General features: G+C 45.5%; 1 protein-coding gene across 5 annotated transcripts in view; it reads right to left on the bottom strand.

Moving 5' to 3' along the window:
- tnika (TRAF2 and NCK interacting kinase a) overlaps positions 1-26350 on the bottom strand; it is a 62920-nt gene that overhangs the window by 23165 nt on the left and 13405 nt on the right. For all 5 annotated transcript variants that reach the window (XM_037125337.1, XM_037125340.1, XM_037125338.1 and 2 more), the window contains exons 3-11: positions 9275-9331; positions 8173-8298; positions 6126-6236; positions 3848-3938; positions 3198-3328; positions 3040-3094; positions 2175-2253; positions 1907-2082; positions 71-137 (exon numbers count right to left, since the gene is read on the bottom strand). In XM_037125337.1, coding sequence (XP_036981232.1) covers positions 71-137; positions 1907-2082; positions 2175-2253; positions 3040-3094; positions 3198-3328; positions 3848-3938; positions 6126-6236; positions 8173-8298; positions 9275-9331 — 893 coding nt within the window. The remainder of the gene's footprint in view (positions 1-70; positions 138-1906; positions 2083-2174; positions 2254-3039; positions 3095-3197; positions 3329-3847; positions 3939-6125; positions 6237-8172; positions 8299-9274; positions 9332-26350) is intronic.

Below are 26350 nucleotides of genomic sequence, written 5' to 3'. Positions count from 1 at the left end.
CGAGGATCTTTGAGTTCATGAAGGGACGTCAAATGTTTGTGTTTTAATGTCTGTGGATTAAAATACTGACCTCGGTTCACCCATGTCTCTTTCTTCATCCTCCTCTTCACTGCCGCTGTACTCGTACTCTGTCTCATCTGAGAGAGGAAAACGTCAGAATAAGAAAAAGAATAAAACTAAAGTGAGTGAGCAAAGTCATTCCACTTCACTCTTTATATTTTTCACTTGAACTACTTTTGTTCATTACTAAACCGCTCACGATTTTGGCATTCCTAGATTCTCTCCCCCTTCAAGGCACTTTTTCTTTCAGCCACTTTAAATAAGAGTATAAATTGTAATTTTACTGTGTGTAGCGAGGTGGAGAGCATTAGCTCGGAGCTCTTTCAGTCGAGCGGGGCTTAAAGCACAACGGTTGCAGAAGCCGCCCGGCGCGCTCTTCCTGAGAACACGTCCACACGGACCTGTCCTCCGAATGTGACAAAGTGACAGCTGGAGAAAGCCACAGTCTCTACAACGACAAGACATTTCTATACATCATCGCGACGTCTGCCCTGCAGCATGTTGTTTCTTGAAGCGGTTAATGTGGTTCTTACTGCCGCGGCTCCGTGCGCCACTGTCAGTCTATCAACCTGACTGGGTGGGTGTTTGCGTGTCGCGCTGCAGTGCAATGGAGGTCTGTCACTTTTATTTCCTGCCCAAACCATGAATGTGACACCACGTGTGTGAGAATTCGCCGCTGTGTCTACATCTGCAAGTGCATTACATCTCACAGTTATGGCCATAATGTCTGTGCAGTGAGTGTGCGTTTTTGTCTTTCTTTGTGTGTCTATGAGAGCACGTTGGCTGCAAGCTGAATGTCAGGTGTGGGCCTGCTGCACTTTGAAGTTACAATGCTCAAAATTAAGAAAGTTTTTCAGCAATGGCTATTTAATATTTAAAGATTCTGTTATGACCTGTTTCTCCACAGGGTTTGCAGGGAGCTCAATGGGATAGTTACTGTGGAAACGATTATGCATGACACACTGGGTGCTCGGCAAAACTAGTGTGAGGAACAAAGTACCCTAATAACTGATGCACCAGCAGCACTTTCAAACCTTAGATGAAAAAGTTGCTCACCTAGATCCATACTAAGCATCCTGTTTCAATGGAAAACACTGAAAGTCATGTCTATAGTTTGGGAATAAGGTGGATATATTTGTTTTCATTGTTGGTGGCAGGGTCCGCCATCCGATGCAGGTTTTAAAATTGCATTAACATGCATGATGGTTTGCAAATTATGCATGTATGTACGTTATAGCTAAAGCATACCAATCATTTTTTATGTTTCACATTAAAAGCACTGAACTGGCAAAACAGGTGGTGGCTTTTATTGTGAAACAGTCACAGTAAACACAGTCAAATACTTAAACCGTGCGCACCATTAAATAAGATCGTATTTGCTAGTTGCGTGATGTGAAAAGGCCAATCACTGACTGACTTGCTCATGAATGACAGTGTCAGTGTTTGGCTGCGCTGACAACAGATACACCAGTTTGTCTTTTGTTGTATCTGGAGCTGTTCACAAACTGTTGGTTGGACTTGTAACATCCCAATCACTGGAGTCACCAAACAGGACTACAGAAGCACATCGCTTTAAGGATCGCAATAATCTTAACTGAAAATAATTTTGTGACAGCAGGTTTTATCAGCAGGTTTCAGTGTCGAATAATCCAATGAAACACTCGGAGTAAGAATCACTAATATGCCAAAACTCTGTGACATACAATGTTATCATTCTAAGCTGCCATCTATCGAGCTTATCTTCCTAATGAAATTGTCGCTCCACGGCCACCGTCGGTGTAAATCTATTTGCACATCTGCCTTTAAATCCATATTGTGTGTGTCTGCAGCACGTGTCCCTCCTCACCCCTCTCTCCCCTCTTCTTCTTGGTGCGGTCGATGTGGTCCTTCAGCTGGATGCGGATCTGCCTCTCGTTTGGCAGGTCCCTGATGAACGGGTGCTTGAGGAGCTGCTCCGTGCTGGGTCTCTGGCTGTGGCTCTTCACCAGGCAGCTCTCAATGAACGACTGGAACTTCTTTGACCTGAAAACGCACACCAAAGAATACATTTTTAAAAAATGCTGCTGTAGTCCTGTGAGGTGATCATCCTGCTCCTGGTGGTGATGCACACTCACCACTTTTTCGACTTGAGTCTGGGGGCGGGGTTGCGCGGGATGAGGAAGAGGGCTCTCATTGGGTGCATGTCGCACAGCGCTGAGGAGGCAGAAAAAAAACCAAGGCACAATAAAACGGGCGGGTTAGGTCGAACGTTTTCCAGCTAACTGCTCTGAACGTTATCGAGGCATATCGTCGAAGCCAACAGGAGTTAGCCATCGTATGATCAATACATGCCGTCGATACTGATAACAATCCAGCAGCTTTACAAACAAACATACACACTTGGGTCTTGTTGGTGATAAATCTCATTGCATGTGTGAGAAAAGTTGTATAAAACTCTCTGTGGCTCCAGAGGAAGTTGCATGTAATCTGTAGCCTCCGTTTATGTCAGTCAGATGCAGAGCTGCATTGTGGGTAATGTAGGCACCAGATTTAACTGCAGCTGGTATCTTAATTAATGCTATCACTTTGTTTTAGCCTTCGTGCTAAACTCACATGGACGTAAACACAAGCTTATCCTGTCAGACGCCTTCGTCCCAAAATGCAGCACTGCACTTTCCTAGATGCGAACAAGAACTGAACAACCTTGATAAAAGTAAACAATGTCCTCTGTGATGACTGTGTTCAGGGACCGACTGCAGCTTCAGGCGGACTTTTGTTTTTTTTTTGTTTTTTTAAGGTTGAACCAAAATTATAATCATCAAGAAACAGAGAGTGGAAGAAAGAACCAGTTATATCTCTGCTCCTTGGCCTTCATTAGAATGACGGCCGCGGATGAGCTGCACTTGCTCCGGACTGAAAAACGATCCGGCGCCTGATTACAGCAATCTCACGCAAGAAATGGTGTGTAGCGGAGGTGTGGGTTAATGACTGGGTACGTACGTGGTGCTCCTTCAGCCATCTCTATTGCCGTGATTCCCAATGACCATAAATCACTCTGCAATGACAGAGACACAGTGCATGAATACTCATGTGAGTGGTTTAAAAAAAAAGACAGACAGACGGACATCTATTTAGCGGACAGGAAGACGTCGAAGCACCTTGAAGTCGTACGTGGCGTCGGGGTTCTCGTCACAGGCGATGACCTCGGGCGCCATCCAATACGGCGTCCCGATGAAAGTGTTCCTCCTTCCCACTGTTCTGTCCAACTGGGCCGAAACACCGAAGTCCACTGCGGGGCAAAACACACACACACACACACACACACACACACACACACACACACCCGCACAAAACATTGTTTTTCACTGTGTGCTCATTTCGGCGGGTGCGCGTGCTGATTTGGAAGCACACCAGTGGGCTTTACTGAATTCGATAACAGACTCTAAACAGGAACGAATTGCCCGACCTGCAATAGCCTGCACGCATGCAAACACACACACACACACACACACACTTTATAATCCCCTCCCCACTGGGTTTTCGTGGGAGAGAAGAAAAAAAAAAAGAGACAGAGTTCCTTCTTCAGCAATCTGCACCACGGACAGTGGCAGAGCTACAGAGAAACGAGTAGGCCGGTATTCAGCATAAAAGAAGAAAGAAAACACACACACACACACACACACACACACACACACACACACACACACACACACACACACACACCTCTGAGCTGATCTGAAACTTTATACCTCCTGCCCTCCCAATCCTAAAGCCGTTTTTGTCAGGCAGGGTTGGATGACAGACTGACCTAGTTTGACCTCTGCGTTCTCAGTCAGCAGGACGTTCTGTCCCTTGATGTCTCTGTGGATGACCTTGTGCTGATGGAGATGAGTCAGGCCCTGCAGACAGAGACACACGGTGAAGGAACGTCCGCCGCAGCAACGAAGCCAAGTCACGGTCATTACAACTTGTATCACATGAAGAGTTCCTTTTTTAAAAAAGGAGGCGTCTTTTAGAAGGAGTGGCAGCTCCAAGGTGGCTCCTGTGTGGCTGACCTTGACCTCCGGCTTCTACAAATGCTGCTAGTACTAGTATCAGTCTCATCAGTGGTTTTAACGGTTAGGGTTGTATTATTTATACATGAAAAGCCAGCATAGCCTGTCTGTGACTGTTTTATTATTCTGTCAGGAAAATCAACTAACCAACTCTTCAATATACAGAAAGAACAAGTTTGAATTCAAATTATTATTCATGATATCTTTGAAATTAAATGCATGAAATGGTCCTTTTCCCATTTAAACATACGGTTTTTGGCGTATTGAAGCCAAGCAGATTACGAGTACGTGTCAGGTAATTATGCTTTAAAAGTTCAATCGTTCTTATTTTAGTGAGGCCTCCTTTATCAACTGCAAAGCGACTGAAACGTCGAGAGGAACACAGAAGTGCGAGACAGCCGGGAGACGAAGAGAGAGTATGTTGAAAAGGGACAGAGGGCAGACGAGGAACCAAAAATAGGAAAGAGAGAGAGAGAGAAAGACAAAGAGGAAGAAGGGAGACAAAATGTGAGGGGACAGAGGCAGACAGAGAGAGGCAGACCGAATCCGAGCAGGACAGAAGAGGAAGCACGGAGCACGAAACAAGATGAGAGACGAGGGGCGAAGAGAAAAAAAAAAAAGGGAATAAAAGTGGATGAAGGGATTGCATTGTTGCCTCAGTTCACAGCACTGCGTCTAACTGACAAGATGCAGTGATACTGCCGTGCTCTGTTTGAGACTGTGGCCCTCAGCAGAAAAAAGAAAACGCACAGCTCCCGCTCGGGCCGATAAGACGGGGGAGGAAGGGTAAGATTTTCTGGGAAGATTGAAATTGTCGCTCCAAAAACACAGATATCATGGAACACAAACAACCGGTGATTACTATCTAGGAACAGGTCTGTTAAAAAACACCAAGGGACGGTGAATACTATGGAGAGAGGCTTCACAAGCAGAGAGGAGAGTTAAATCTGTACAAAAGAAGTATTAAATGTATGGAATAAAGGATATTTTCTTTTATGTATTTTACATATTCTTCACATTTTATTTGTATTTTCTTACTTGTCAGACATAATAGAATGCTTTTTATGATATAAGCCCTTATTTTAATTCAGACAACCGAGAAAGCACTGTTATTACGGTGGCCCCCGAGGGTCAAAACACAGCAACATTTCAGAAAACAAACTTTTCAGAAAACATTTGTGATTTTCCGAAATGCTGTGTTTTGACCCCCCAGGGCCTCCGTATTTCATCCTATTTTCTGGGAACGTAAACAGTTGACTGAAGCTTTTATCGGCCTCCTACGGGTTTATTCAGCTCTTGCGTCAGGAGCTACAGCAGCGGCCGTTATTTCGCATCAACTCGCATCACAGATGCCAGAAAAACTCAACACTTTATTGCTCAAAAGTGAGCCGTGTCCTAACATGACACGGTGAGACTGTTTTGTCTCAACGTATTGCTGCCTCCGGACCGCCTGCAGCCTTTGAGAGTGACGGCTGCGCTTGGCTTCAATTTCATTTTTTTTTTTTTTTTTTTTTTTTTTTAAAATCCTTTGCTATCGATGTTATAATCAAAAGAACCTGGCTGTAAAACGACTGCAAGTTTGTTCTTGTTGTTTAACTTCTGCTTCGTCAGTGGTGATGATGCAGACTGAAGCTGTGCGAGGGACATGGAAGTCATTTACGGGAACCAAAGCATAAAAACAATGGAGAACGACGGCAGCTGTGGAACGAAACGATGTGTGCGCATTCATTTTACGTCAGTCAGAATTATCTGAACTTCTCCATGGGGAGATTACCTGATTCAGACTTGTAGGGTCTTGTTCCCTTTGTGTAGGAGGACTCTAACATTAAACGGGCCTTGAAATTGAAATGACATCAGCAAATAAACAAAAAGATACGTTTGGAATAATCCCAAAAGGTGTTGGTCCTTTATCGTCATTTATTTGGTGAATTATTATGAATCATCTCATTTTTCTTCATTCATCCAGAAGGAAAACATCATCAAGGATCTCTCCACCTCTTCACCATTGACATTTTTTTTTTTTCCACTCACCCTGAGAATCTCTCGGCAGATGTAAGCGGTCCACTCCTCTTTCAGAGAGTTGCCCTTGGTGTTCTTGATCAGGTCCGTCACCGAGCCGGCTCCGCAGAACTCCATGACCAGCTGCAAACACACAAGGTCGATTATTTACTGCTCGGCAATCTGTTCTAAACAAGCCTGAAACTCACAGAGCGTCTCACCAAGATAACAAGGGAGCTGGTTAGGAATCATATTTGCTTATTTATGTATATATCACAGGACTTTGTAGAAATCTGTTCCTCAATTTCGATATGTAAATCAACGCACCGCACATTTCTCTACTGGCCTTGCACCTAATCATATCAGGGCCCGAATGATACAACAGGCTGATACTGTGTTCCAAAATCAAGTTATTGCAGCTATATATAGTGATTGGAATGTACATAGGCAGATGTGCTAAACAAATGTTTAGGTAATGATTTGTCTGCAGGATTTTTAAGTATAACTGGTTTTACCTTTTAGAGTTTTACTGTTCAGTTTGTGGATTCTCAAAGATGACTCGTCTTTGAAAACAGTGCAGCAATTAAAGATCTTTTACAAAAGCAACTTTAATCTCATTACTTTCTCCATCATCCAGTGTGTTCGTTTTACTGCTCTGTAATGACAGAGATCAACCACTCTTTCACATTTGAGAAGCCTGGACGGTCGAACGTTTGTCCCTTTTCTCCTCTAAAATGACGATTCACAAATGAGATGAAGTGTCTGTCGATTTCGAGGGGTCGCCAGTTGGTCATAGAGAATAAACTAACCGCCATGCGACCGCCAATCAAGATGTTTGCCTTCAAATATATTCAATGCAGTTTATTTGTTGGAGTCAAAGTGTGCGTTCAAGTTCTGATCGGCGACACACACACTTTTTCAGTTCAGCGAGTTGAAAGTCTCAGTGCTGTGGGGTCGTGATCATATTACCTTGATTGTTCCTCTTTAGAATATCTTGAATGAGGAGAAGAAAAAAAAATCATCACAAAAAAATAGAATTTGATAAATTGTTGGCTTGGATCTCTAATATCTACAAGAACTGCTGTGGTAATCTGCCTCAGAAGTCCAGTAATTATAAGACTATACAGACTGGTACTGATGCATGTGCACGGAATAAAAAGGGCTTTCTTCATCTTGTAAAAGAAAATACACAGTACCCATAATCACGTTATTGTAAATGCGTTAGTAATACAGAGGGCAACACACATCAACAACACGGCCATCGGACCGCAGCGACTGACTAAACAGGGTCACGAGATCACATGAGTGAACCGAGTCCAAATCTCTTGACCCAAACACAATGTGTCCCATTCTGTCCATCCCTTCTCCTCCCTCTCCGCCCTTTGCTGCCCCGTGCACTCATCCCTCCTCTCGTCAGTCGTCCTTCCCGGCATTACACCTCCCTGCCCCCGCGCCCCCCACCCCATGCAGATATCCGGGCAAAAGTTCAGCCGGTTGGTTCTGGCTCTGCTTCAAGCTCCCCCTCGTCATCATGGCTCTGGATTACGGGCCGAGAGGAAGCTGGCGAGGAACAGCCGACCCCTCTCGTTCCAGGGCGAGCGAGTGCGCTTGGACAAAAGGGGAAACGCACTCGTACAGTATGAGTGGACATGATGGGGATACATGTCAAAGAGCACGCAAACGTGCAACTCATGCTCATGTTGCACACTTGTTAACACACACACACACACACGCACAGGGAAAAACAGGCTGTTGAGTCAGGGGGAATTATGCCGGCAGTAGATCAGGCTACTGTGTGCATATGCATGTGTTTGGGTGTGTGTGTGTCTCCTCTCATTGTTGTGTGATGAATGCTGCAGGATCAGAGGAGAGAGGGCTCCCTCGGATCGCGTTAACAGGTGATTTACTGCAGCAGCAGCCGGCCGCACATCCTTCACGCACACACGCTGAGCACACAGCATTTTTCAGTGCAGTCGCAAAACTACACACTCTTTTAAAACCGAAGTGTGAAAAATGGAAAGTCACTCTCTGTGCAGACCGCATCCACCTTCCAAACATGCAGACGAGGGAACTTACGTACCCAGAGCTGGTCGTCTATGCCGGGAGGGTTCTTCTTGACGAAGGCTCCGTAGTAGGTGGCGATGTTCCGGTGGTGGCTGTACTTCTTCAGCATGTTAATTTCCGCTTTAATCTCCTCTTCTTCATCCTGACACACACGTAAGAAAAAGAAAATCAACAGGCGTTATGAAACAACCCCACGACCTCTACGCGTGACCCCCTCATGCATCTTAATAAAGAGTGGGAATAAAGTTGTTGCCGGGACCCATTTAGCCGCCTGAAACCTCACACAGCTGGGCCCCACATATCCCACAATAACAGCATTACTTTTTAATTGCTTTCGTTTAAGGAGGTTTTTTTTGCCGTCACAAAAGCCAAAAGCAGTTGTTTGAAACGAGCCCGTTCGGTTACTTAAAAATGTAATTTCTTATTCATTATGCACCAAATTATGCAGTGATTACAGCAATTTGGTGTTCATCACGCATGAAAACAAAAAACACTTGTTTTAGTAAGCTGATTCTGTACAGTGACGGGCTCATTTAGTTAGCAAATTGTCTTTGCACTTCATTTCATTTTCATTAATTAGTACAGTCATTCATTTTTATTGTATTTAAGGAGATTTAGTCACACACACACACACACACCACAGCCATTCATACCCGTGTATTTGTTTATTCCCTTGCTCGGACTCTTCTCGTCCTTTGGTGATTTTGCACACCTGCATGTGTCCACATCCTCATCCATTCACTCATCCATTCATGCTCCTTTGTTGCCTCATTCCTGCGGTCCTCCATTGTTTTCCACCGGCAGCTGAGCGCTGACAGCGAGGCGTAGGGTGAGAGGATCTCTAAATATAGCCGAGATTCCCTCCTGCTTTACAGACACGCCTGAGACCACACTGCTGTCCTAATACCTCCAGCTAATATTACCATGGCAATAGGCCTGTCCTCATTTCCTCTCCGCCACATCACACAAAAGCGCACGCACACGCACGCCAGCACTGACTCATCGCTCATAATTAGATGACACGGTCGACGGTGGTATAATCGCTGGAGATGATTTGCCGTGCGCGGGTTCGTGCGTGCGCGTGAGAGAGCGTGCACGCGTGCATGTGTGATTCTTACCCCAGTGACATCCATGACCTTGATGGCTGCCAGCTGCCCGGTCTTAACATGGCGACCCTGGTGAGAAGAGGAAAGGAGAGGGACGGTCAAAAGACAGGAAAAGATGTCAAAGTCTATTCAACAGCTTAGGGTTGATGAAAGTGCATTAAAATGAACAATCAGCCTTTATTTGTGTTGCATCAAATCAGAACATTTCCCCCAATGAGCACGCACAAAACATCCTGTAGTCATCATGACTTCCAGAGGCTGGCCCAGTTTAATACGTGACAAAGACGATACGTAACCTTTAAAACAGAATTCTAAATGTTACGCGTCAGCCCAACACCCAAATTGACACAAAAGTCGTCAAATGCACAGAACAACAAAACTAGTGAGGTTTTCTGATAGAAAATTGAGTATTTCTCCAAAGCATTCAATACTCATGATTAAATACTGAAAGCAAAAATCGAAGTTAAGGTCTGACACTCAAATACAAATAATATAAGCACAGCTGTGTGTCTCTGTCATTCAAACACTACAATGCTTATTGTAAAGACGATATCCTGAAGGTAGTCCGGTCCGATAAGAGACAAATACAACAACTAACCTTGACATTGAGGCCACCCCACTGGCAAAACAATGGATCGTAATCTGTCATTAATGAAATGAAATGATTGATCATCTATGACTGAATAGTGAGAGCAAAAAATCTAAGTTAAAGTCAATTCATCAATCTGTGTCTTTGTCTTGTGATATCGCCTTTTTTGAACTTTTCCATCTTACTCCTCTGACGTCACGTTCAGCGAGGGGAAGCTCAAACACCGGGTCGATGTTATGCTGCTGCGCTCCATGTTGCCAGTCGAATAAATCAAAGAGAAACTGACAAATCACTGTTATTACACCGCTTCTCGATTGATCAGCAGCTGAAAAGATGAGGGATAGAGAAAAAGGACACGACTGGGTCGACATGATTCCTCTGCAGATGTCACTGTGATCTGACGTGCAGTGGGAGCATCAGTTGCCCGTAAAAGTCAAAAAACACAGTCGAGGCCGTCTGAGGATGTATGAGATGGCGAAGCCAACAAACAAAAGGTGGATACCAGTCCGCACACTTGGATTGTGTTGTGTAATATCCAGGCTAGGCAGATGCCTGGGGGAGCCGGGAGGCGAGGAAAAACTGGGAGATCCGGGAGCCGAGGGGCAAAACTGAAGGCCCAAGTGGTTCGTTTGCAACGAGAGCATCTGTGGCCGTGATTAGCTAATGAAGCTAACGGGGCTAGAGACGCCGAAACCACTGACGGCTATTACTTCCACCTGTCTGGACTGGACTGATTAGCACGTTGCAGTCTGAGCGGAGCGGCTTAGCAGCGGCGGCACAAACAAACAAATACACACATACACACACAAATACACACACACAGCCAAGGACACACACTCGCACTCGAAACAAGGGCAGCACTGTTTTTTCCCTTGTGGAATTGTTATAAACCAGATGGCATTAATGGTCTGGCTCGAAAATCGACTCCTGAGGGTTTTTAATCGAAGGGTTATCGCGATAATGAGCGCTCCAATCAAAACAGGAACGCCACAGTAAGAGCAGAAGCAGATTATGGATATAAAACAAACAGAAAAAAGTTTGTGGTGTTATTGCCATGTGATTCATTATGGCGGGAGTGATTTTTATTTTATTTTTTCTTTACAGTACTAGGACCGTCTCCACACCCCCGCCGCCAGTCATTAGTCACTCTCGCCGCCTCGCAATCCACTTTTATCTCATTTTTGTTAACAGATCAATTGTGCTCACAGGCTCACCGGAAACCCGCTTTACTAGACGAATTGCTTCGGAGTTGGAGCTTATTCAATAAATACAGTTATTAACTGCGAAGAAATGTAGGCGACTTAATAAAGCTCACTTGTTCCTCGACGCTCAATATTTTATAAAAGTGGCAGAAACTGGCCAGCAGTCAACATAATGACACAATGAAATCTTTATCAATGAAATCCCCAATCTCTAGGGGCCAAAAAGTGATGATTGTACTTATTGTTCTCGACGGAGGTCGGTCCAAATGGAAGGGTGAGTTAATGAATTCAACAAAAACATGCAGTGATATAGCCTTTGGGGAAAAAAGGCCTTTGAAAAATGATTTTAGGGAAAAGAATCAAGCGTTATAAGCATTTTTTATCAGATTATCTGTGACGTAGCCGTGGCTCTCTCCCTGGCCATTTAGACAGGGGCCCGGGCCAAATCACTGCCGAGTGGCGAGACTTGAAGTTGGACTTTGAAGCAATCGTCTTCTCAGAGATTTGAGTGAGAATAAAACCCGACACATTTGGTGGGGTTCCCACGAGACGACCGGCAATATGTTAACACCAGAACACCAGCCGAGGTCCCTTTAAATCCCTGCCTTTAATTTCTCATCGAACGGCTCCCTGAGAGGGAAAAAAAACAAACTTTTAAACTCGCTGATGTATTACTAAAAGACAGTTGGGGTTTTAATATGATAATTCATTGTGTCGCAATCCAGCGCCGCACAATGCAAACTAAGCACCGCTGGATGTTTGAACAGTGTGATCAGCCTCTTTCGCTCTCTCACTCACATACAGTCCAGAAAAAAAAAAAAGAAGCTGGAAAGATTGAACAGGGATTTCTCATTAGGATCAGACTGCCCCAATTCCACGAGCACAAGGACTTGCTTTGTTGGAGACCAACAAAGGCATTACAGCCACTTACGAACCAGAAACTCGCACATACTTACACTCGAGGACACGCATACTCATAAAAAGCAAAAAGATCCTCCTTTAGATCCACTTCCAGCGCAGACAGAAGAGCTCTTGCAAAAAAATAAAATTAAAAAAAAAAAACACCCACACATGTGCAGAGACATCGAGGGAGGAGGGGAGAGCGAGGGAGGACGACTGAGGGAATTAGAGAGCGGAGAGAGAATGTGTCAAACAGATATTGGACATGAGCGTCATCAGGGCTGGATAAAGATTCATTACACCGAGCCACCTGACAGCCTCCCCTGCCTCCATCCCTCGTTCCCATCCTTAGAGCAGTAATGTCATCCCGGCCTTATTAAATGACCGAGTGTGAAAGGAGCAACAGAAAGGAATCAGCGCTGTCTGCTCATCTTCATCTCTCGCTCTCCCTCTCTCTGTCATTTCTTTTATTCAAATCCAAAACGATGAGGCCGGGGCGGGTCCCCATGTATGAATGTCAACTGAAAAGGCATTTCCGCAGCGGTTAACGGAGATGACGCGTCGAACAATGCTATCAAGGCGATCCGAGGAGGGCGACCCATAAAGTGATTAGCGCCGAACCCCATCAACAGTCAGCTTGTCTCGTCAACAGTCATCTATCCAGATAAAACGACTAATGTTTCATATTATCGCATAATCACTCATTCAGTTTGTTTTTGTGGGGTCGGTTGCACAAAAACAAAACGCACTAAGTGATTTAAAGATGTTATCTTCAGCTCTGGGAAGTTTAGATTAAAGATTAAAGCAGTTTGGGGAAATTTATTTGTTTTCTTGCTTAGAGTTTTATGAAAGAATACAAGACTGCTGTGTTTAGTGTGAAGACTGAGCCAGTGCCAAAAAAAAAAAAAAAAAGAAGCATATTAGCACACGTAGCACAACACGAACGACAGTAAATCTGTTGGTCCAGCTTATTTAGGATCTCTACACAAAGTCACCGTGGTCGGTTAAGAAAACAGTAGCTATTAACTCCAGGTAAAACTAGAAATGACAAACAAATGATTGTCTTAAAATACTAAAATGCTGAACTTTCCCTTTAATCAGAAGTGGAAATGCAGAAGTCTGCTGCAGCCATGTCAGTGAATAAGCAAAGATCTGACACAATATTTAAACTGTTTTGTCATCGCCCTTCTCCGGTCTTTCTTGTGAGCGCGGCTCATTGTCTCCTCGGTCCTTCCCCATTCAGAACCAGAAGCTTTGAGCCTCGCGGGCCCTGCTCATCCCTCTCTCCACTCGTTTGTTGACTGCTTTGCCTCTCTGACCTAGATCTGCGTTTTCTGCCTCTCTCTCCCTCCCCCCCTCCCTCCCTCTCTGTTATCCCTCTGATTCTCTCGCTCATTATCTAACCCTCTTAACTTCTCACAATTTCCTCTTTATGCCTCTCGTTATTTCTCCCTCCCTCCCTCCCTCCCCCCTGGATGTCTCGCTTACTTTCCCGTCCCCTCGCATTTTTCCGGTCTCTCATGCCTCGCAGCTCAGACCGGCAGCCTGTGAAAAGCGGGTCTTGCGTGAACATGACTGAGCTTGAACGCTAATGCCGGCGCAAAGCAAGCAAATCTGACACAAACAGAGGACTCCCTGCAACCCCTTCCACTCCTGCCTCTGCTAATGCATCCAGCGCCTTCTGCAAAACCACAGTGCACCGACGCGGGGCTCTCTGAGTCCCTCTGCAAAGCAAGAGAGAACACACATGCTGAACCCCCCTCATGCACACGAAACGCTTTCATCTAATCCTTCCTGTTGTCACAGCGAGCGTTAACTTCAATCCCGACAGTGACATTTTCAAATTAGGTGTAAGAAAACTATCTTCACATGTGTCCAATCCACAATTTTCTTACCATTTTTTAAAAATCCTGTAGAGGTATTTTTCATGTTTTTTTGTTTTTGTTTTTTTTTTACCAAATATGATAGCAAAACATCTGTCACTCCGGCACACACACACACACACACACACACACACACACACACACACACACACACACACACACACACACACACACACACACACCAGGTGCGTCTGAGTGATAACAGACCGAAATTGACTGCGTTTGTTCCGCTCAGATTGGCCGCGCTGCAATGGAGACAGCAAACTGATACCGAACTGATCTCCGATCAGCCTTCGGGCAGGCTACATCGTGGTGGAGTCATTACTCGGCGGCGTCCCCCCGCAGGTCAGTCTGTCTTCAACTACTGTATGGCTCAAGATTCAAAATGGAGTGTGGATCCCTCTCTCTCTCCCTCTTTCTCTCTCTGACGGTTCAACCCACAAAAAACAGGAATATGCTTCATAGAGCAGGATCACACATATTTGTTGCACATTTCTTATTTGAAGGACAATGGTACGTATATTGTTTGTGATCAATTAAATCATTTGGTCGATAAAGTATGGGAAAATAATGAAAAGTACTGGTCTCCAAACATCCTTAAGACTGTCGAAATGCTTGTTTTTGTCAGACTAACACCCCCAAACCCAGTCTATAATCGCAAACGACAAAGACAAGCAGCACTTTCGAGGAGGAGTTCACCCACATGAAAGTCTGTCATTATCTCCTCAACCCCCCGTGACTTCCGAGAGTCAATAAAACAAAGCATTTCTTGAGCTGCACAGCAAAAAGACATAAAATGGCTGCGTACAAATGATTTTAATAAAACTGTCTTCACATCCCTGATGCAGAGTCGAGCACATGCACCCACTTTAGACGGGGTGTCAGTTCTGCTTTTAGCCCAGCAGGCTTTCAGCTTTAAAAAAAGAAAAGAAAAAAAAGAAAAAAAAGAAGAGTGTAAATACCGTCTTTTCAAATCAATTTGAAATCTCGGGAACCCTTTACACCAGGATTACATAAAACAAGCTGTGCAGAGCCCTTGTTATGTTACATTTTCAAACAAGCCCCCCCCATCTTCATCTTTGGCTGTTCAGGAGGAACGGTGCAACATTATTTTCCCCATGAAGCTCCTAAAAATGTTTTGTGGTCTGTGCAACTTCCCCCAACTCTCCATCAGCACGGGGGTGAGCAGAAACTGACTGAATGTTCTTTTTGTTTTGTTTTGGGGGTTTTTTCACAACGTGCTCCTCCCATGAGCCAGAGGAGACATCTTGATTTATCAAACTACGTTCCAAGCAACCCTGTCAATGAACCACCTGTCAGATTCAGTTTCTGTCAACCTTCTTCTACTTGTGTCCTTACGTATTTCAACGTATTTATTGCACTTAAACAACTATCAAAAGTAAACACACCCTGCTCATGTTCAATCAAACCACTTTCAGCATTTTACAATCCCTCAGTCTGTTGCTCTAATTCATGTCACCACTCTATAAAAGCCCGCACTGTGGTGAAAGGTGGCGATGCAAAACACACTTCAGGTCCGATATTACGCCGCCGTCTCGTCTCTCATCTGCACCCCTCCCCGTGCGCCGCGAGCCGAAGGTGTCACGCCGACACAGAGTGCACCTATTCCAGCAATTATCATCAACGCGTAATTATGATTAATTGCATCTGTCAAGTGAAAGCAAAACGCCAGTTAAGCACTCGGGAGTGCTCGGTGTGGTGTGTAAGTACGAGTGTGTGCTGGGGGGGTGAAGAAAGGGAGAGATTTGTGTTTGTGTGTGTGTAATGATTCTCTTTTACGATTTTTTTTTGCTGCTATATGGAGCTGAATGTTGAAGGGAACACACACACACACACACACACACACACACTCACACACATACACAAGCACCACGGGCTGCAGAGGAAAGCATCTCTTCATCATTCTCAGCTTGCAGCCTCAACCTGCCAGCCACTGCCTTAATACAACCTGCTGGCGGATATCATCATACCCAAAGTGCCTGTGAGCGTGTGTGTGTCTGTGTGTGTGTGTGTGTGTGTGTCTGTGTGTGTGTGTGTGTGTGTGTGTGTGTGTGTGAGTGAGAGAGAGAGAGGGAGGAATAAAACACCTCTACAGCGTGTGTGCTTTTTAGTTTGTTTGTGTGCACGTTCATGCCCTTGCCAAGTCAATTACACAGAGCCCCCCCCCATCGGACACATTTACTATGCAGGACACTTCCTGTCGTAGCCTAGCAACAGCCTTGGCTGGCCGGAGTACAGTGGGCACGACACTTAAACATACATACACAAACGCTCAAACACACACACACACAGATAGAAAGCAGAGGGGAGAAGACAGGGGAATAAGAGCCTATTGTCCTGATAGGGGAGTGCTGTTGTTTAAAGGAAGAGATTGGGGTGAGGAGGGGAGGGAGGGAGAGGAGTGGAGGGGAGGAAGAGGTGATTGGAAAATGAGGGGAGGGGAACGAGCAGAGGACTCATTTGGCTGAAGAGAGCTGGATTTTGACAGCGCATCTGTACCTCAGCGTGCCATCGCCGCGCGGCCAAGCGGCAAGGTCAGGAGAAGACCGTCCGAATTTTACTTACTGTTACTGTTAACGGCCGAGCGGATGGGTGGTTTAAAAATAGACCCCCCTTGCTTTATTTTAAGCCCCGTGCGTTAACCGAAATCCGAGCGCCCAGGCCACCAGGCTCTGCATGTTTTAGCCCATTAACCACAAATGTCCTCTTCCAAAGTTATGCCGTATTAAGATTGATATCCCAATTTCTCGGGAACCACTGGTTTTTATTAGCTCACAAAGAATTAAAATCACCTTGCAGAGACTTAAAACTTACTTTGGACAGTCATACGGTAGACTGATACGTGTTAGGTTTGAGTTTTTTGTTGAATCTGCTGCGGCAAGTGGGACCTTTTTTTTCTCCCTTTATAAAAGGATGAAGACTGCCTCAAACATCCTGAAGTTAAATGCATTTTTAAGATGCATATTTCACACAACAAATGCCGCATTTAATGACTTATGCTAAACAGCTTCCTGTTGGAAACCCCAACTATATCTGCCGGTGCGTTCAAGGACACTGTGACACAGTGGCTCGACTGTGCTCAATATTGGTTGTGTTGGTTTTCTGTGCTTTGTCAGAGGCCTACTCATCCCAGATCTGTTTTACCGACAATGTACATATATTTGATTTAGCGTTAGCGTGGGCTAACTAAGCACACATGTTCTCAAAAATATCGATTTTCCATGTACCTGTCTATTCTGAGTACGAGGTTTCAATTCTCATATCCTGCAGTATCGATACACCAATACCAGCTCCACTCGCTCACTTTCTCTTCCCCACGACAGCAGGTTGACGCATGCACGCACGCACGCACGCACACACGCACACACGCACACACACACACACACACTGCAGAGCCCACAAAGCCTTGCCACCTCTAACTCACTCAAGTCCCGCCTCATCGCTTGTCTTACTCGTTCTGCTGTTTTATTGTGTGAAGTCGTTAAAGATTGCGGGCGAGGAGCTTCTGCAACCTGTTTTAGTACGGGAAAGAAAAACAACTGGAGTGAAAAACCAGGGAGGACAAAGGACACTGCAAGTTTGAAAATATACAAGAGTGATGCTACTGAGCCGTGCCAATGCAAGAAGTTCAAAGCATTTCAATGCCAGTAACAGCTCCCGTTTTTACGCATCAATGACACATTTAACAACACAGGCCAGGGAACCGTCGTTGAACTGTGTTGTTGTTTAGCCTGACACCCATTTGAAATTCTCAAAGCTATCAGGACTGAAGAATCTAAGACAGCAGGTCTTCTGTTGATTAATACTTTTGATAGTAGATGCTGTCGTGCCTAACGATCAGCCCAACGGCTTTGTTAGACTTATCTTAAAAAAAACAAAAAACAAGTTATCATACGCCCTTGTGTCGTTTGAAAATGTCCTTGTGGTATCAGACTCAGTATCGAATACAAACATTTTGCAAGGTATCGCATCAAAGTTATGAATCCAAATATGGTGACGGCACTATTAAGTACAAACGGTAAAACACCTAATGTGTGCACCCATTTCGTGTCAATTTTTCGGTTTGTTGTGCAACCAGTGAGCTTCAACCACTTGGATCAGTCTTCATATGTGCACTGTTTGCCAAGGAGAGCAGGAAGACAAAAGAAAAAATAAACGTCTTACATGTTAAACCATACGAAGGCTCACATACACACTCACTAGGAACAGATTGCCAGCTCTTTGTAAAAGGAAAAGGGAAATGGGTCACACCATAATCCTAATCTGTGCCGTCATGGTAATCCACACACGCACACACACCCACACATGTACAGATGAGACCTGAATGAATGGCATCTTCCTCAACACGGCTCACCCCCTGGCAAAAGGCCTGTCGGCATGGTAACTGTATCACAAGGGGAAGAGTAGACTATGGGATGTCCCCATGGGCTCTATACATTTGCCTCTCCGTCTGTCTCCGACAGGCAGGTCGTGCAGGGAGACTGGCCACTGTTGTCACACCCACTCAAACACACAGAGCTGCAGTTCGGCTGTGTTAGGGTTGAAGGATTTCAGACAACCGGTGTTTCAGTCTGCACCCTCCTATCAAATCCCACCAGATCTAGTCTGAGGGCGGGTGATTCCCAGCAAGCTCAGCTGCTGCCCGGAGCCACGACGCAGAATTTAAGCTTCTTTAGGCCAACAAACCGAGCAAACAGTTCTGCCCGAAGGAGCCCAAAGAAATAAGGGGGCAATACTGCCCAGACACACCTCATTGCAGTTCAAACACCTGCAATCACTCCGCATTCACACATACTCGCACACACACACACACACACACGGACGAGAGGGCGCGAGGTGTGCACAGGCACATGCGCACGCACGCTGTTGTGGAATCAGTGAGGCAGTAAATAAAAGTGACAAAGGCCTCCGTTCCAATCTACTTCGGCACTGGCCAGGAAATATAGAAGCACCCCGAGGCTGCTCTCACACCCGCACATGAGAAAGTAAGTGAGGGGAGAGACGGATTGAGACGGGGAGGGAGGATTTTAAAAAAAAAGGAGAGACGATATAACAGGAGCTCAGTGAAGATGAGGGAAACATATACAAGCAGGGAGTTTGTGAGAGGAAGGGGGTAGTAAAGAAAAATAGGCAGAGGCGATGAAAGAAGGAAAGAGGCGAGATGAGAGGAAGAGAGATGAGAGCAATGATCTGTGGAATAGTCCAGAGGGCTTTTATTGACGGGGGAGGAGGAGGAGGAGTTCGCAGGAGGGAGAATCTTTGCGACAGTGTTGATTCCACTCTAAATGAACCGGTGTTATCGGCTAAAGCCTATTGAAACAATAATCTATCAGCCGCCTGAAATGCAGCCGCTCATTAACCTGCCCGCTCACAGTACAACAGGGTAATTAACAAGCCTGCGGACGCACAAATACACGAGAAACAGACTAATCTGGGTGGAGGGAGGGGTCAGGGATAGGACCTGGCGCGCAACCAAATAATCACAAATGCAGACGTACAAAACTGTTTAAGTCTGCAAACCGGGGGGGGGAAATGAACACAAATTTGATCACAGCCACCGGTCAGCGGCGGGCAAAAAGCCGGGCACAAATCTGGGTAAATCCATCATCATATCAGAAGAAATATTTAGATTTGGATTAATGTTAAATATGCAAAGAGGATCGGAAAACAGTAAAAAGCCCCGTCCTCGTCATAAATCGTCCTCTGCTGTGACGGGCGGGGAATAAATCAAGCCTAACACGATAACCACTCGCCGGATGAACATGTGTGTGTGTCCTGGGCTTATTTATGGCCGGCATGTGAGGCTGACCCAGATTAACTCACATACACATATACAGATGCTGCCGCGCGCTAATGTTGCTTTTTCAGCTCGGTGCCGTTGATGCAAACAGCTGCGCGACTCCGCCGGAAACTGTGCGCCCCGTCCCCTCACACACACATACGGGACATGTTGCTTTGGCGAGCGGCTAACTCGTTTACACAGGTCAACCCGCTAATGCACTCACTGGCTAATTCACTTAGTCAGCCCACTGGCCCGCCCACTCACCACACTTATCCCTCCTTTTTTCAAATCAAAACTGCCACAAAGTGTTCAGACAGGAAACAAAAAAAAAACACAAAAGTCCCCCCCGACACCGCAACATCTGCAGAACAGACAGACAAAAACACACGCAGCTGGAGGAAGAGAGGGCGATAGAGTCGCAGAGCGAGCGTGAGGGGAAGGAGGGAGGAGGAGGAGGAGGAGGAAGAGGAGGAGGGCTGCGGCGACGAGGCAAAGCGGCAGGTTCAGCACATCGGCATCATGCTCAGGTGGCTCTGGAGGTCAAACGAGCGAGCCGAGCTTGATTTACTGTTGGGGCTGGAGGTGAGAGAGGAGGAGGAGGAGGAGGAGGAGAGAGAAACAGCTGAGGAAGCGGCAGAGGACAGAAAAAGAAAATAGAAGATGGAGAGCAAGGAGGAAAAAACACACATGAATAAGAGAAGAGAGAAGGCAGAGGGAATGGAGAACAATGGAGAGAGTAAGAGCCGGTATAGCTTATTGAGCGAGCTATCGATGGGCAGTAATTCACACAGTGAGGGAGAGGCTTTGTCTCAACAGCCTCGTCTTTACAGTCCCCACTATCAATGACAGAGCAGAAGATCCGTCTGGAAAAACAAACAAAGAGAGAGACAGAGGAGAGAATGAGAGATTGTTATTGACATCAGCCAAGGCTAATTGACCCCGGTCTGGGTGGCAGGAGTGCATTGTGGGTAAGTGGGGCGTGTGGCCTTGGGGAAGACAGAGAGAGAGGATGTAGGCTAATGAACACACTGCCAGGTGTGTGAGTGTGTGGGCGCCACGCGTTTGTGTGTGTGCGTGAGTCGCTGCATGTGGGCGGAACGAGCACATCTGCTGTTCCCACGGTAACAAGCAACATCCACCTCAGTCACGGTTCACAGTTCATTCATAGGAGACTCAGGAGATTGACGCGCATGTGTGTGTGTGTGTGTGTGTGTGTGTGTGTGTGTCACTGTGTGTGTGAGTTAGTGTGTCAGCGTAGACAAACAACATAGAAAAGGGGGCAATGACACGGCGTAAAACGGAAACATCGCCCCACGTGAGGGACATGTAGTGTGTACGACAGAACACACGCACACACACACATAAATCCACTTACGGTACACACAGATAAACACAAACCGCGCCCTATAGCCTGCAGTCACTCCCAGCTGAGACCTTCTGGCAGCATCCCCCATTAGCGCTAATGCTACCTTATATAGCACTGTGTTCTTTATACATTAACATATGTCAGGCCCTTATCACGCTAAATGCAATTCACCGATATAGCATGCGTAACTGGGGGAAGGCTGATAATGAGTAACGTTCTCCCCTTTTGCAGAAAGTATGAGATGGTGTTGAATTATTATTATTATTATTATTATTATTATTATTATTATTATTATTATTATTATTACTATTATGCCCTTACATCACATCTTAGGGATACATACATTTTACAATATTCAGTACAAAATGTAATGCCCATGCAGTTACAATTTTCAGTATCATCAGTGACTGCCTTCAGAGGAGATACACGCTGTATCTGCCTCCATGTTTGATCTCCTCTCCCGCTGACAAACACTCGCTGGAGGAGTTTAGAACATCAGACAAAGACGAATAAGTGACGTCACTCCATCTTCCATCCTTCCTTTTTGTTCAGAGTCTCTTATGCCGGGCTTTTGCACTTCACGCTGCTTCTCCATGGTGTGCGTGTGTGTGTGTGTGTGTGTGTGTGAGGTGGAGGGTCGTGCCGAGAGAAGAATCTCCCACAGTCCTTTGCAGTGCGACTTCCAGCAGATAAGGGTGAAAAAAGAAACAACTTTGAAGTTTTATTCAGTTCTTAAGAGGACAGGGGAGGAAGACGAGGAGGAGGAGGAGGAAGAGAGGTGGGCCAGAGTGCAAAACATGAGGGGACACTTCATGTAGAGAGATACAAGTGTGATTGGCTAATAAGATTAGCCGTTTCCTTTAGCCCTAATCCTAATCTACATCCATTTGTTTACACGCTCAGACCCCTGATTGCCACGGTAACAAGATTATCACGACATCAACAAACATGTGAGGCCTCGCTCGGCTGCACGCGGCTCCTGTGGGATTTAAAAACCCTGTGGTCTGATCTGTTCATAAATTCTTAAAAACACTGATGATAGGAAGCCCGTTCACTTGACATCCATGAACGACGAACGAAAGCGACAACACATGTACATGGTCTTTCAAGCCCTTCCTCACACACACACGAGACGCACTGTGGTTTATGCGCAGACAAACCAATGCAGTAAATGGAAACAACACAGCTGCTCTTTGTACAGAGTCGCCGTCACAGTGGGTGAGCATATAAAAGCCCATACAGCGCAGGTCCCCAACCGTCGCTTTTGTGCGGGTGTGTGCGCGTACGTGCGCGCCTGAGAGTGGTGAATATTTAAAGAGTGCGTGGAGCACTTTGCCTGAGGAGGAGCAGAGTGGATGTGTTCTGTCATCAGAGAGAGAGAGAGAGAGAGAGAGGAAAAAAAGAGATTGGTTGCCTCCTTTTTCTTCGTCGCCCTCCTCCTCTCTTCTGCTCCTGCTCTGCATGGCGACAGCAGAGTCACGGAGAGAAAAGTATGCGAATGCGAAAAAAAACCACACACACAAACCTACACGCACGAACACAGGAAGTGTTTTGTTGCCCGCCAGAGCCGATGAGAGCAACACGGGCCACCCGAACGCATCCTCGCTCACGTGTCCACGCATGTGTGCGTTTGTGCCGCTCGTGACATGAGATATGATTAGTCGCCCTCTCAACTTGTCCTCGCGTCCATCACGGAGAGAAATGGCTTCTCCCACGGGGGAACGGCGGCGAGCTGTGATTAATCAATTAGCCGATCAATACGCCTGTCAGTCAAAAAGCCGCGCCTGTCTGTCAGTCATGGAGCATTTCGACCAATACCTGGCGAGGGACGTTGCCCACGTTCCCCACCCCTGATGTGGTAACACGCGGGGCGAGGATCCGATGAACTGCATTTCCCATAAGCCCCATCAAATATTCACAGGCATCAGAAAGAAAGAAAGAGAGGGGGGGGGGGGTGAGAGAGTGCAGAAACAGAACCTGATTAAAAAAAAATAAATAAAAAAGAGAGAGTGAGCCCGGGGAGGAGGGAGGGCTGGAGAGATGAGAGACATGGCAAGATAAAGGGAGGAAATACCGACGAGGGCGACGGAGCGAGAGGGAGATGATGAGAAAGAGTCACAACAGCTGGAGAGAGAACGAGAGGGAGGAAGATGAAGAGGCAGAGAAAAGGGGAGAGAATGCCTTTAATTATTTAGCATTAACCCGTGTTCTCTATTTATGGCCCTTTTAGAGCAGCCAGCAGGAAACTATATATATATATATATATATATATATATATATATATATATATATATATATATATATATATATATATATATATATATATATATATATATATACACATATATACACACTCATACTGTAGGCACAGGCTGCTCCCTTAAGTACAGCTCGCCAGGGAAGTTTCAAACCAAAAAAACAGGGGAAAGAAAAACGTGATTATATATTGATAAGAGGAATTCGCATGTGATGGCGAGGGATGGAGAAGAAGTGAGGGGCGATGAGCAGACGGAGGAGGAGAAACACGGAAACGGGACCGCCACGAAGGAGAAGAAGTCGGGCTGAAATTATCTTTTCCTGCCGCGACTACTCGTCTATCACCGCACGCAGCCCGTAACCCGTTGTTTTTTGGGTTTTTTTCACTGACAGAGAGGCTGCAACACAAAAAACAAACAACCTGGAAATAACTTTTCCCAAGACAATTTCTAATTGAGATGAGACTTTGGGTGGGTGGGGGGGGTGCATGAGGGGGGATGGAGAGGCGAAGGGAAAGAGCACCATGGAGCAGATCTGTATCATTTAACTAGATGGGGTAATGGAATTGTTGATAAACCTGTTATCTCGCACTCGCAGACACTCAGAAGTGCAGCTACGTGGCACATTACCGGCCCCTCTATCGGCCAATAACATAAAACACAGCGTCCGGCCGTTACTTTCACGCGTGCGCAAAAGAATGCGCACATAGTTACACATGTATATATACACACCTCCGCCTTCATTACACAATGTACACTGAGTTAAAAACTGCTGCAGCAGAATGCAGCAAAGTTGTTTGAGAAAAACAAAAAAGAGACTTGGTGCTCAACTGGTTTTAGTTTTTACCTTATGCTTCCCTCACGTCATCCAACAAGCTCATTAAAGTTTAAACGAGCCCAAAGGTAGCCTAAATTTGTCCGTCCACGGATATAAATAATTCAGTTTCAGTGAGATGAAAAACAGTAAATCTGCAGTAAGAACGATTCTATGATCTATGATCTGATATTAAAGGAGAGCGATTACGCTTTTCTTGAAAGTTAAGCGGGTCGAATTCAGCGCCAATGGAAGCTCCTCTCTCCCACAGAAAACACTGCTCCTCAAACACCTCGTCACAAGTCCAGCCTTTAATTCCGTGACTTTGTGATGTCAGACAGTTGCATAATTTAAACCTAGGAGCTAGTTGGGCACGTGATGACTGATTTAGCAGAGCTCCTCTGTTGTTGTTGGTGTTGCTGGGTCAGTCGTGTGGGAGCCGACCAATCAGAGCAGACTGAAGCCTTAAAGAGACAGGAGCTAAAACAGAGCATGCAACACTGGACAGTATGAGAGATTTTGGAGCATTAGAGCTTGTAAACATCTTCCAGCAGTGACCCAAAATAAAGTCATGAACATGGAAATGAGCATAATCTGTCTCCTTCACGATCAATATGTGCAATTAATCTGCAGAGCTCTCCCAATAAAATCAAACAAGAAACAAAAATAAAACCATGCCTTGGGAGGAATGAGTCGTCTAATGATTCTCAATTTGTTAAACTACTGTAGCCAACACTGGTGTGAAAGAATGTATCAAGGCACAAGTTGTCAGTGTGCCGTCTGTGATCAGAGATACATCAGAGCAGAAAAAGTGGCCCCCAGCCACTGAGCAAATTACATTTATTTTTGGAATCAAAACGAGGAGCAAAAGCATGTTTACAGCCTGCCTGGCTCTAATCTCTCCATCTGAGAGAAAAGCTCCACCTCTGTTCACTCCACAGCACACGGACACGGATTCATTGATCCAGACTGAGGATATTCTGCAGTCCAAAACTACATACAGCACGGTGTTCTCATGTGTTATTTTTCTGATATAACAAGCGTCTAAAAATGGATCGGAGAGAGAGCCGCACCAAATTCCAGTTCACTAACACCCACCAGGCTGAAGGTCAATTTATCATCTCGGCGAGTCACAAGAAGTTGATCCCCTGCGGGCGGCTTGCCGATAGACGAGGGACCTCAACCACGCGAGGAATTTAGAAATAGATGGCATTTTTGCTCAAGTGACTCTGCTCCTTATCTGGCTGTATGACTCCAATCTTTCCCACTTTGTGTCTGGATCTGCCACTGCAGCACTGCAAGGAGCACATTTGAATCGAAGCACCACGAAGAAGCTTCAGCGTGCTTCACTGCTCTTTGCGTGGAGATTTATTTTCTGTTAGGGCTGCAACCAGCCACTCGTTTTAATTATTGATTCATCTGATGATTGCTTTCACAAACAACCATTTGGTGTATAAATCTTAAGAAAACAGCTCAAGGTGACATCTTGTAACTGCTCAGTGGCACTTTGAAAGCGCTGTGAAGAAATGAATGGATGAAACGCCGTCAAAAACACTGGTGTCTTTTCAGCTCAACTGTTTTTAAGTTTACGCCAATGAAGTTTTGAATGTGTCCAACAGATTTTTACTCTGTCTTTTCAAATAATCGATCAGTTATAAAGTTTTCACTTGATATTTTGATAACTGATGAACTGGTGTTTGGAAAATGTCAAAATTCTCTGATTCCATCTTCTTTAATGCAAATATTTTCTGATCTCTTTCCTCCTCTATGACAGTAAACGTCATATTTTCAGGTTGTCAACAATACAAGACATTTAAAGACGTCATCTTGGGCTTTGACAGAAACAATAATTGACATTTTCACCATTTTATGATGTTTTACAGACCAAACAACTCAATTAATCAAGAACTAATAACGTGCTACAAACTATAATTATCGTTGTGCTTAAAAAGCAAACCGTTTAAACTCAAAACATCTCAGCTGCACGCAGGAAAATGACAGCAGAAACGTCATTTCTGGTTCTGTCCCCCAACAACAGGGACAGCACAGGGACTTCATTATGGACTCCTCTGAGTATTATACAACTGTGTGACAGCTAATCAGAAACCAGTGTGGATCAGCTGTTCGGGCTGCAGACCCAACAGGCCGGTGCTGTTGCCATAGGCACGCCGCGGCTCGGTAATGTATAGGAACAGAGCGGCCGAATGTCAGCTAGCAAATGAGCCGTGACTTTCACCAAGACGGCGGAGTCAGCACATCCACATAACTCTCCTGTT

This window comes from Acanthopagrus latus, chromosome 16 (assembly GCF_904848185.1).
Source record: "Acanthopagrus latus isolate v.2019 chromosome 16, fAcaLat1.1, whole genome shotgun sequence".
Taxonomy (NCBI): domain Eukaryota; kingdom Metazoa; phylum Chordata; class Actinopteri; order Spariformes; family Sparidae; genus Acanthopagrus; species Acanthopagrus latus.
This window is presented reverse-complemented; position numbering and strand designations above follow the sequence as displayed.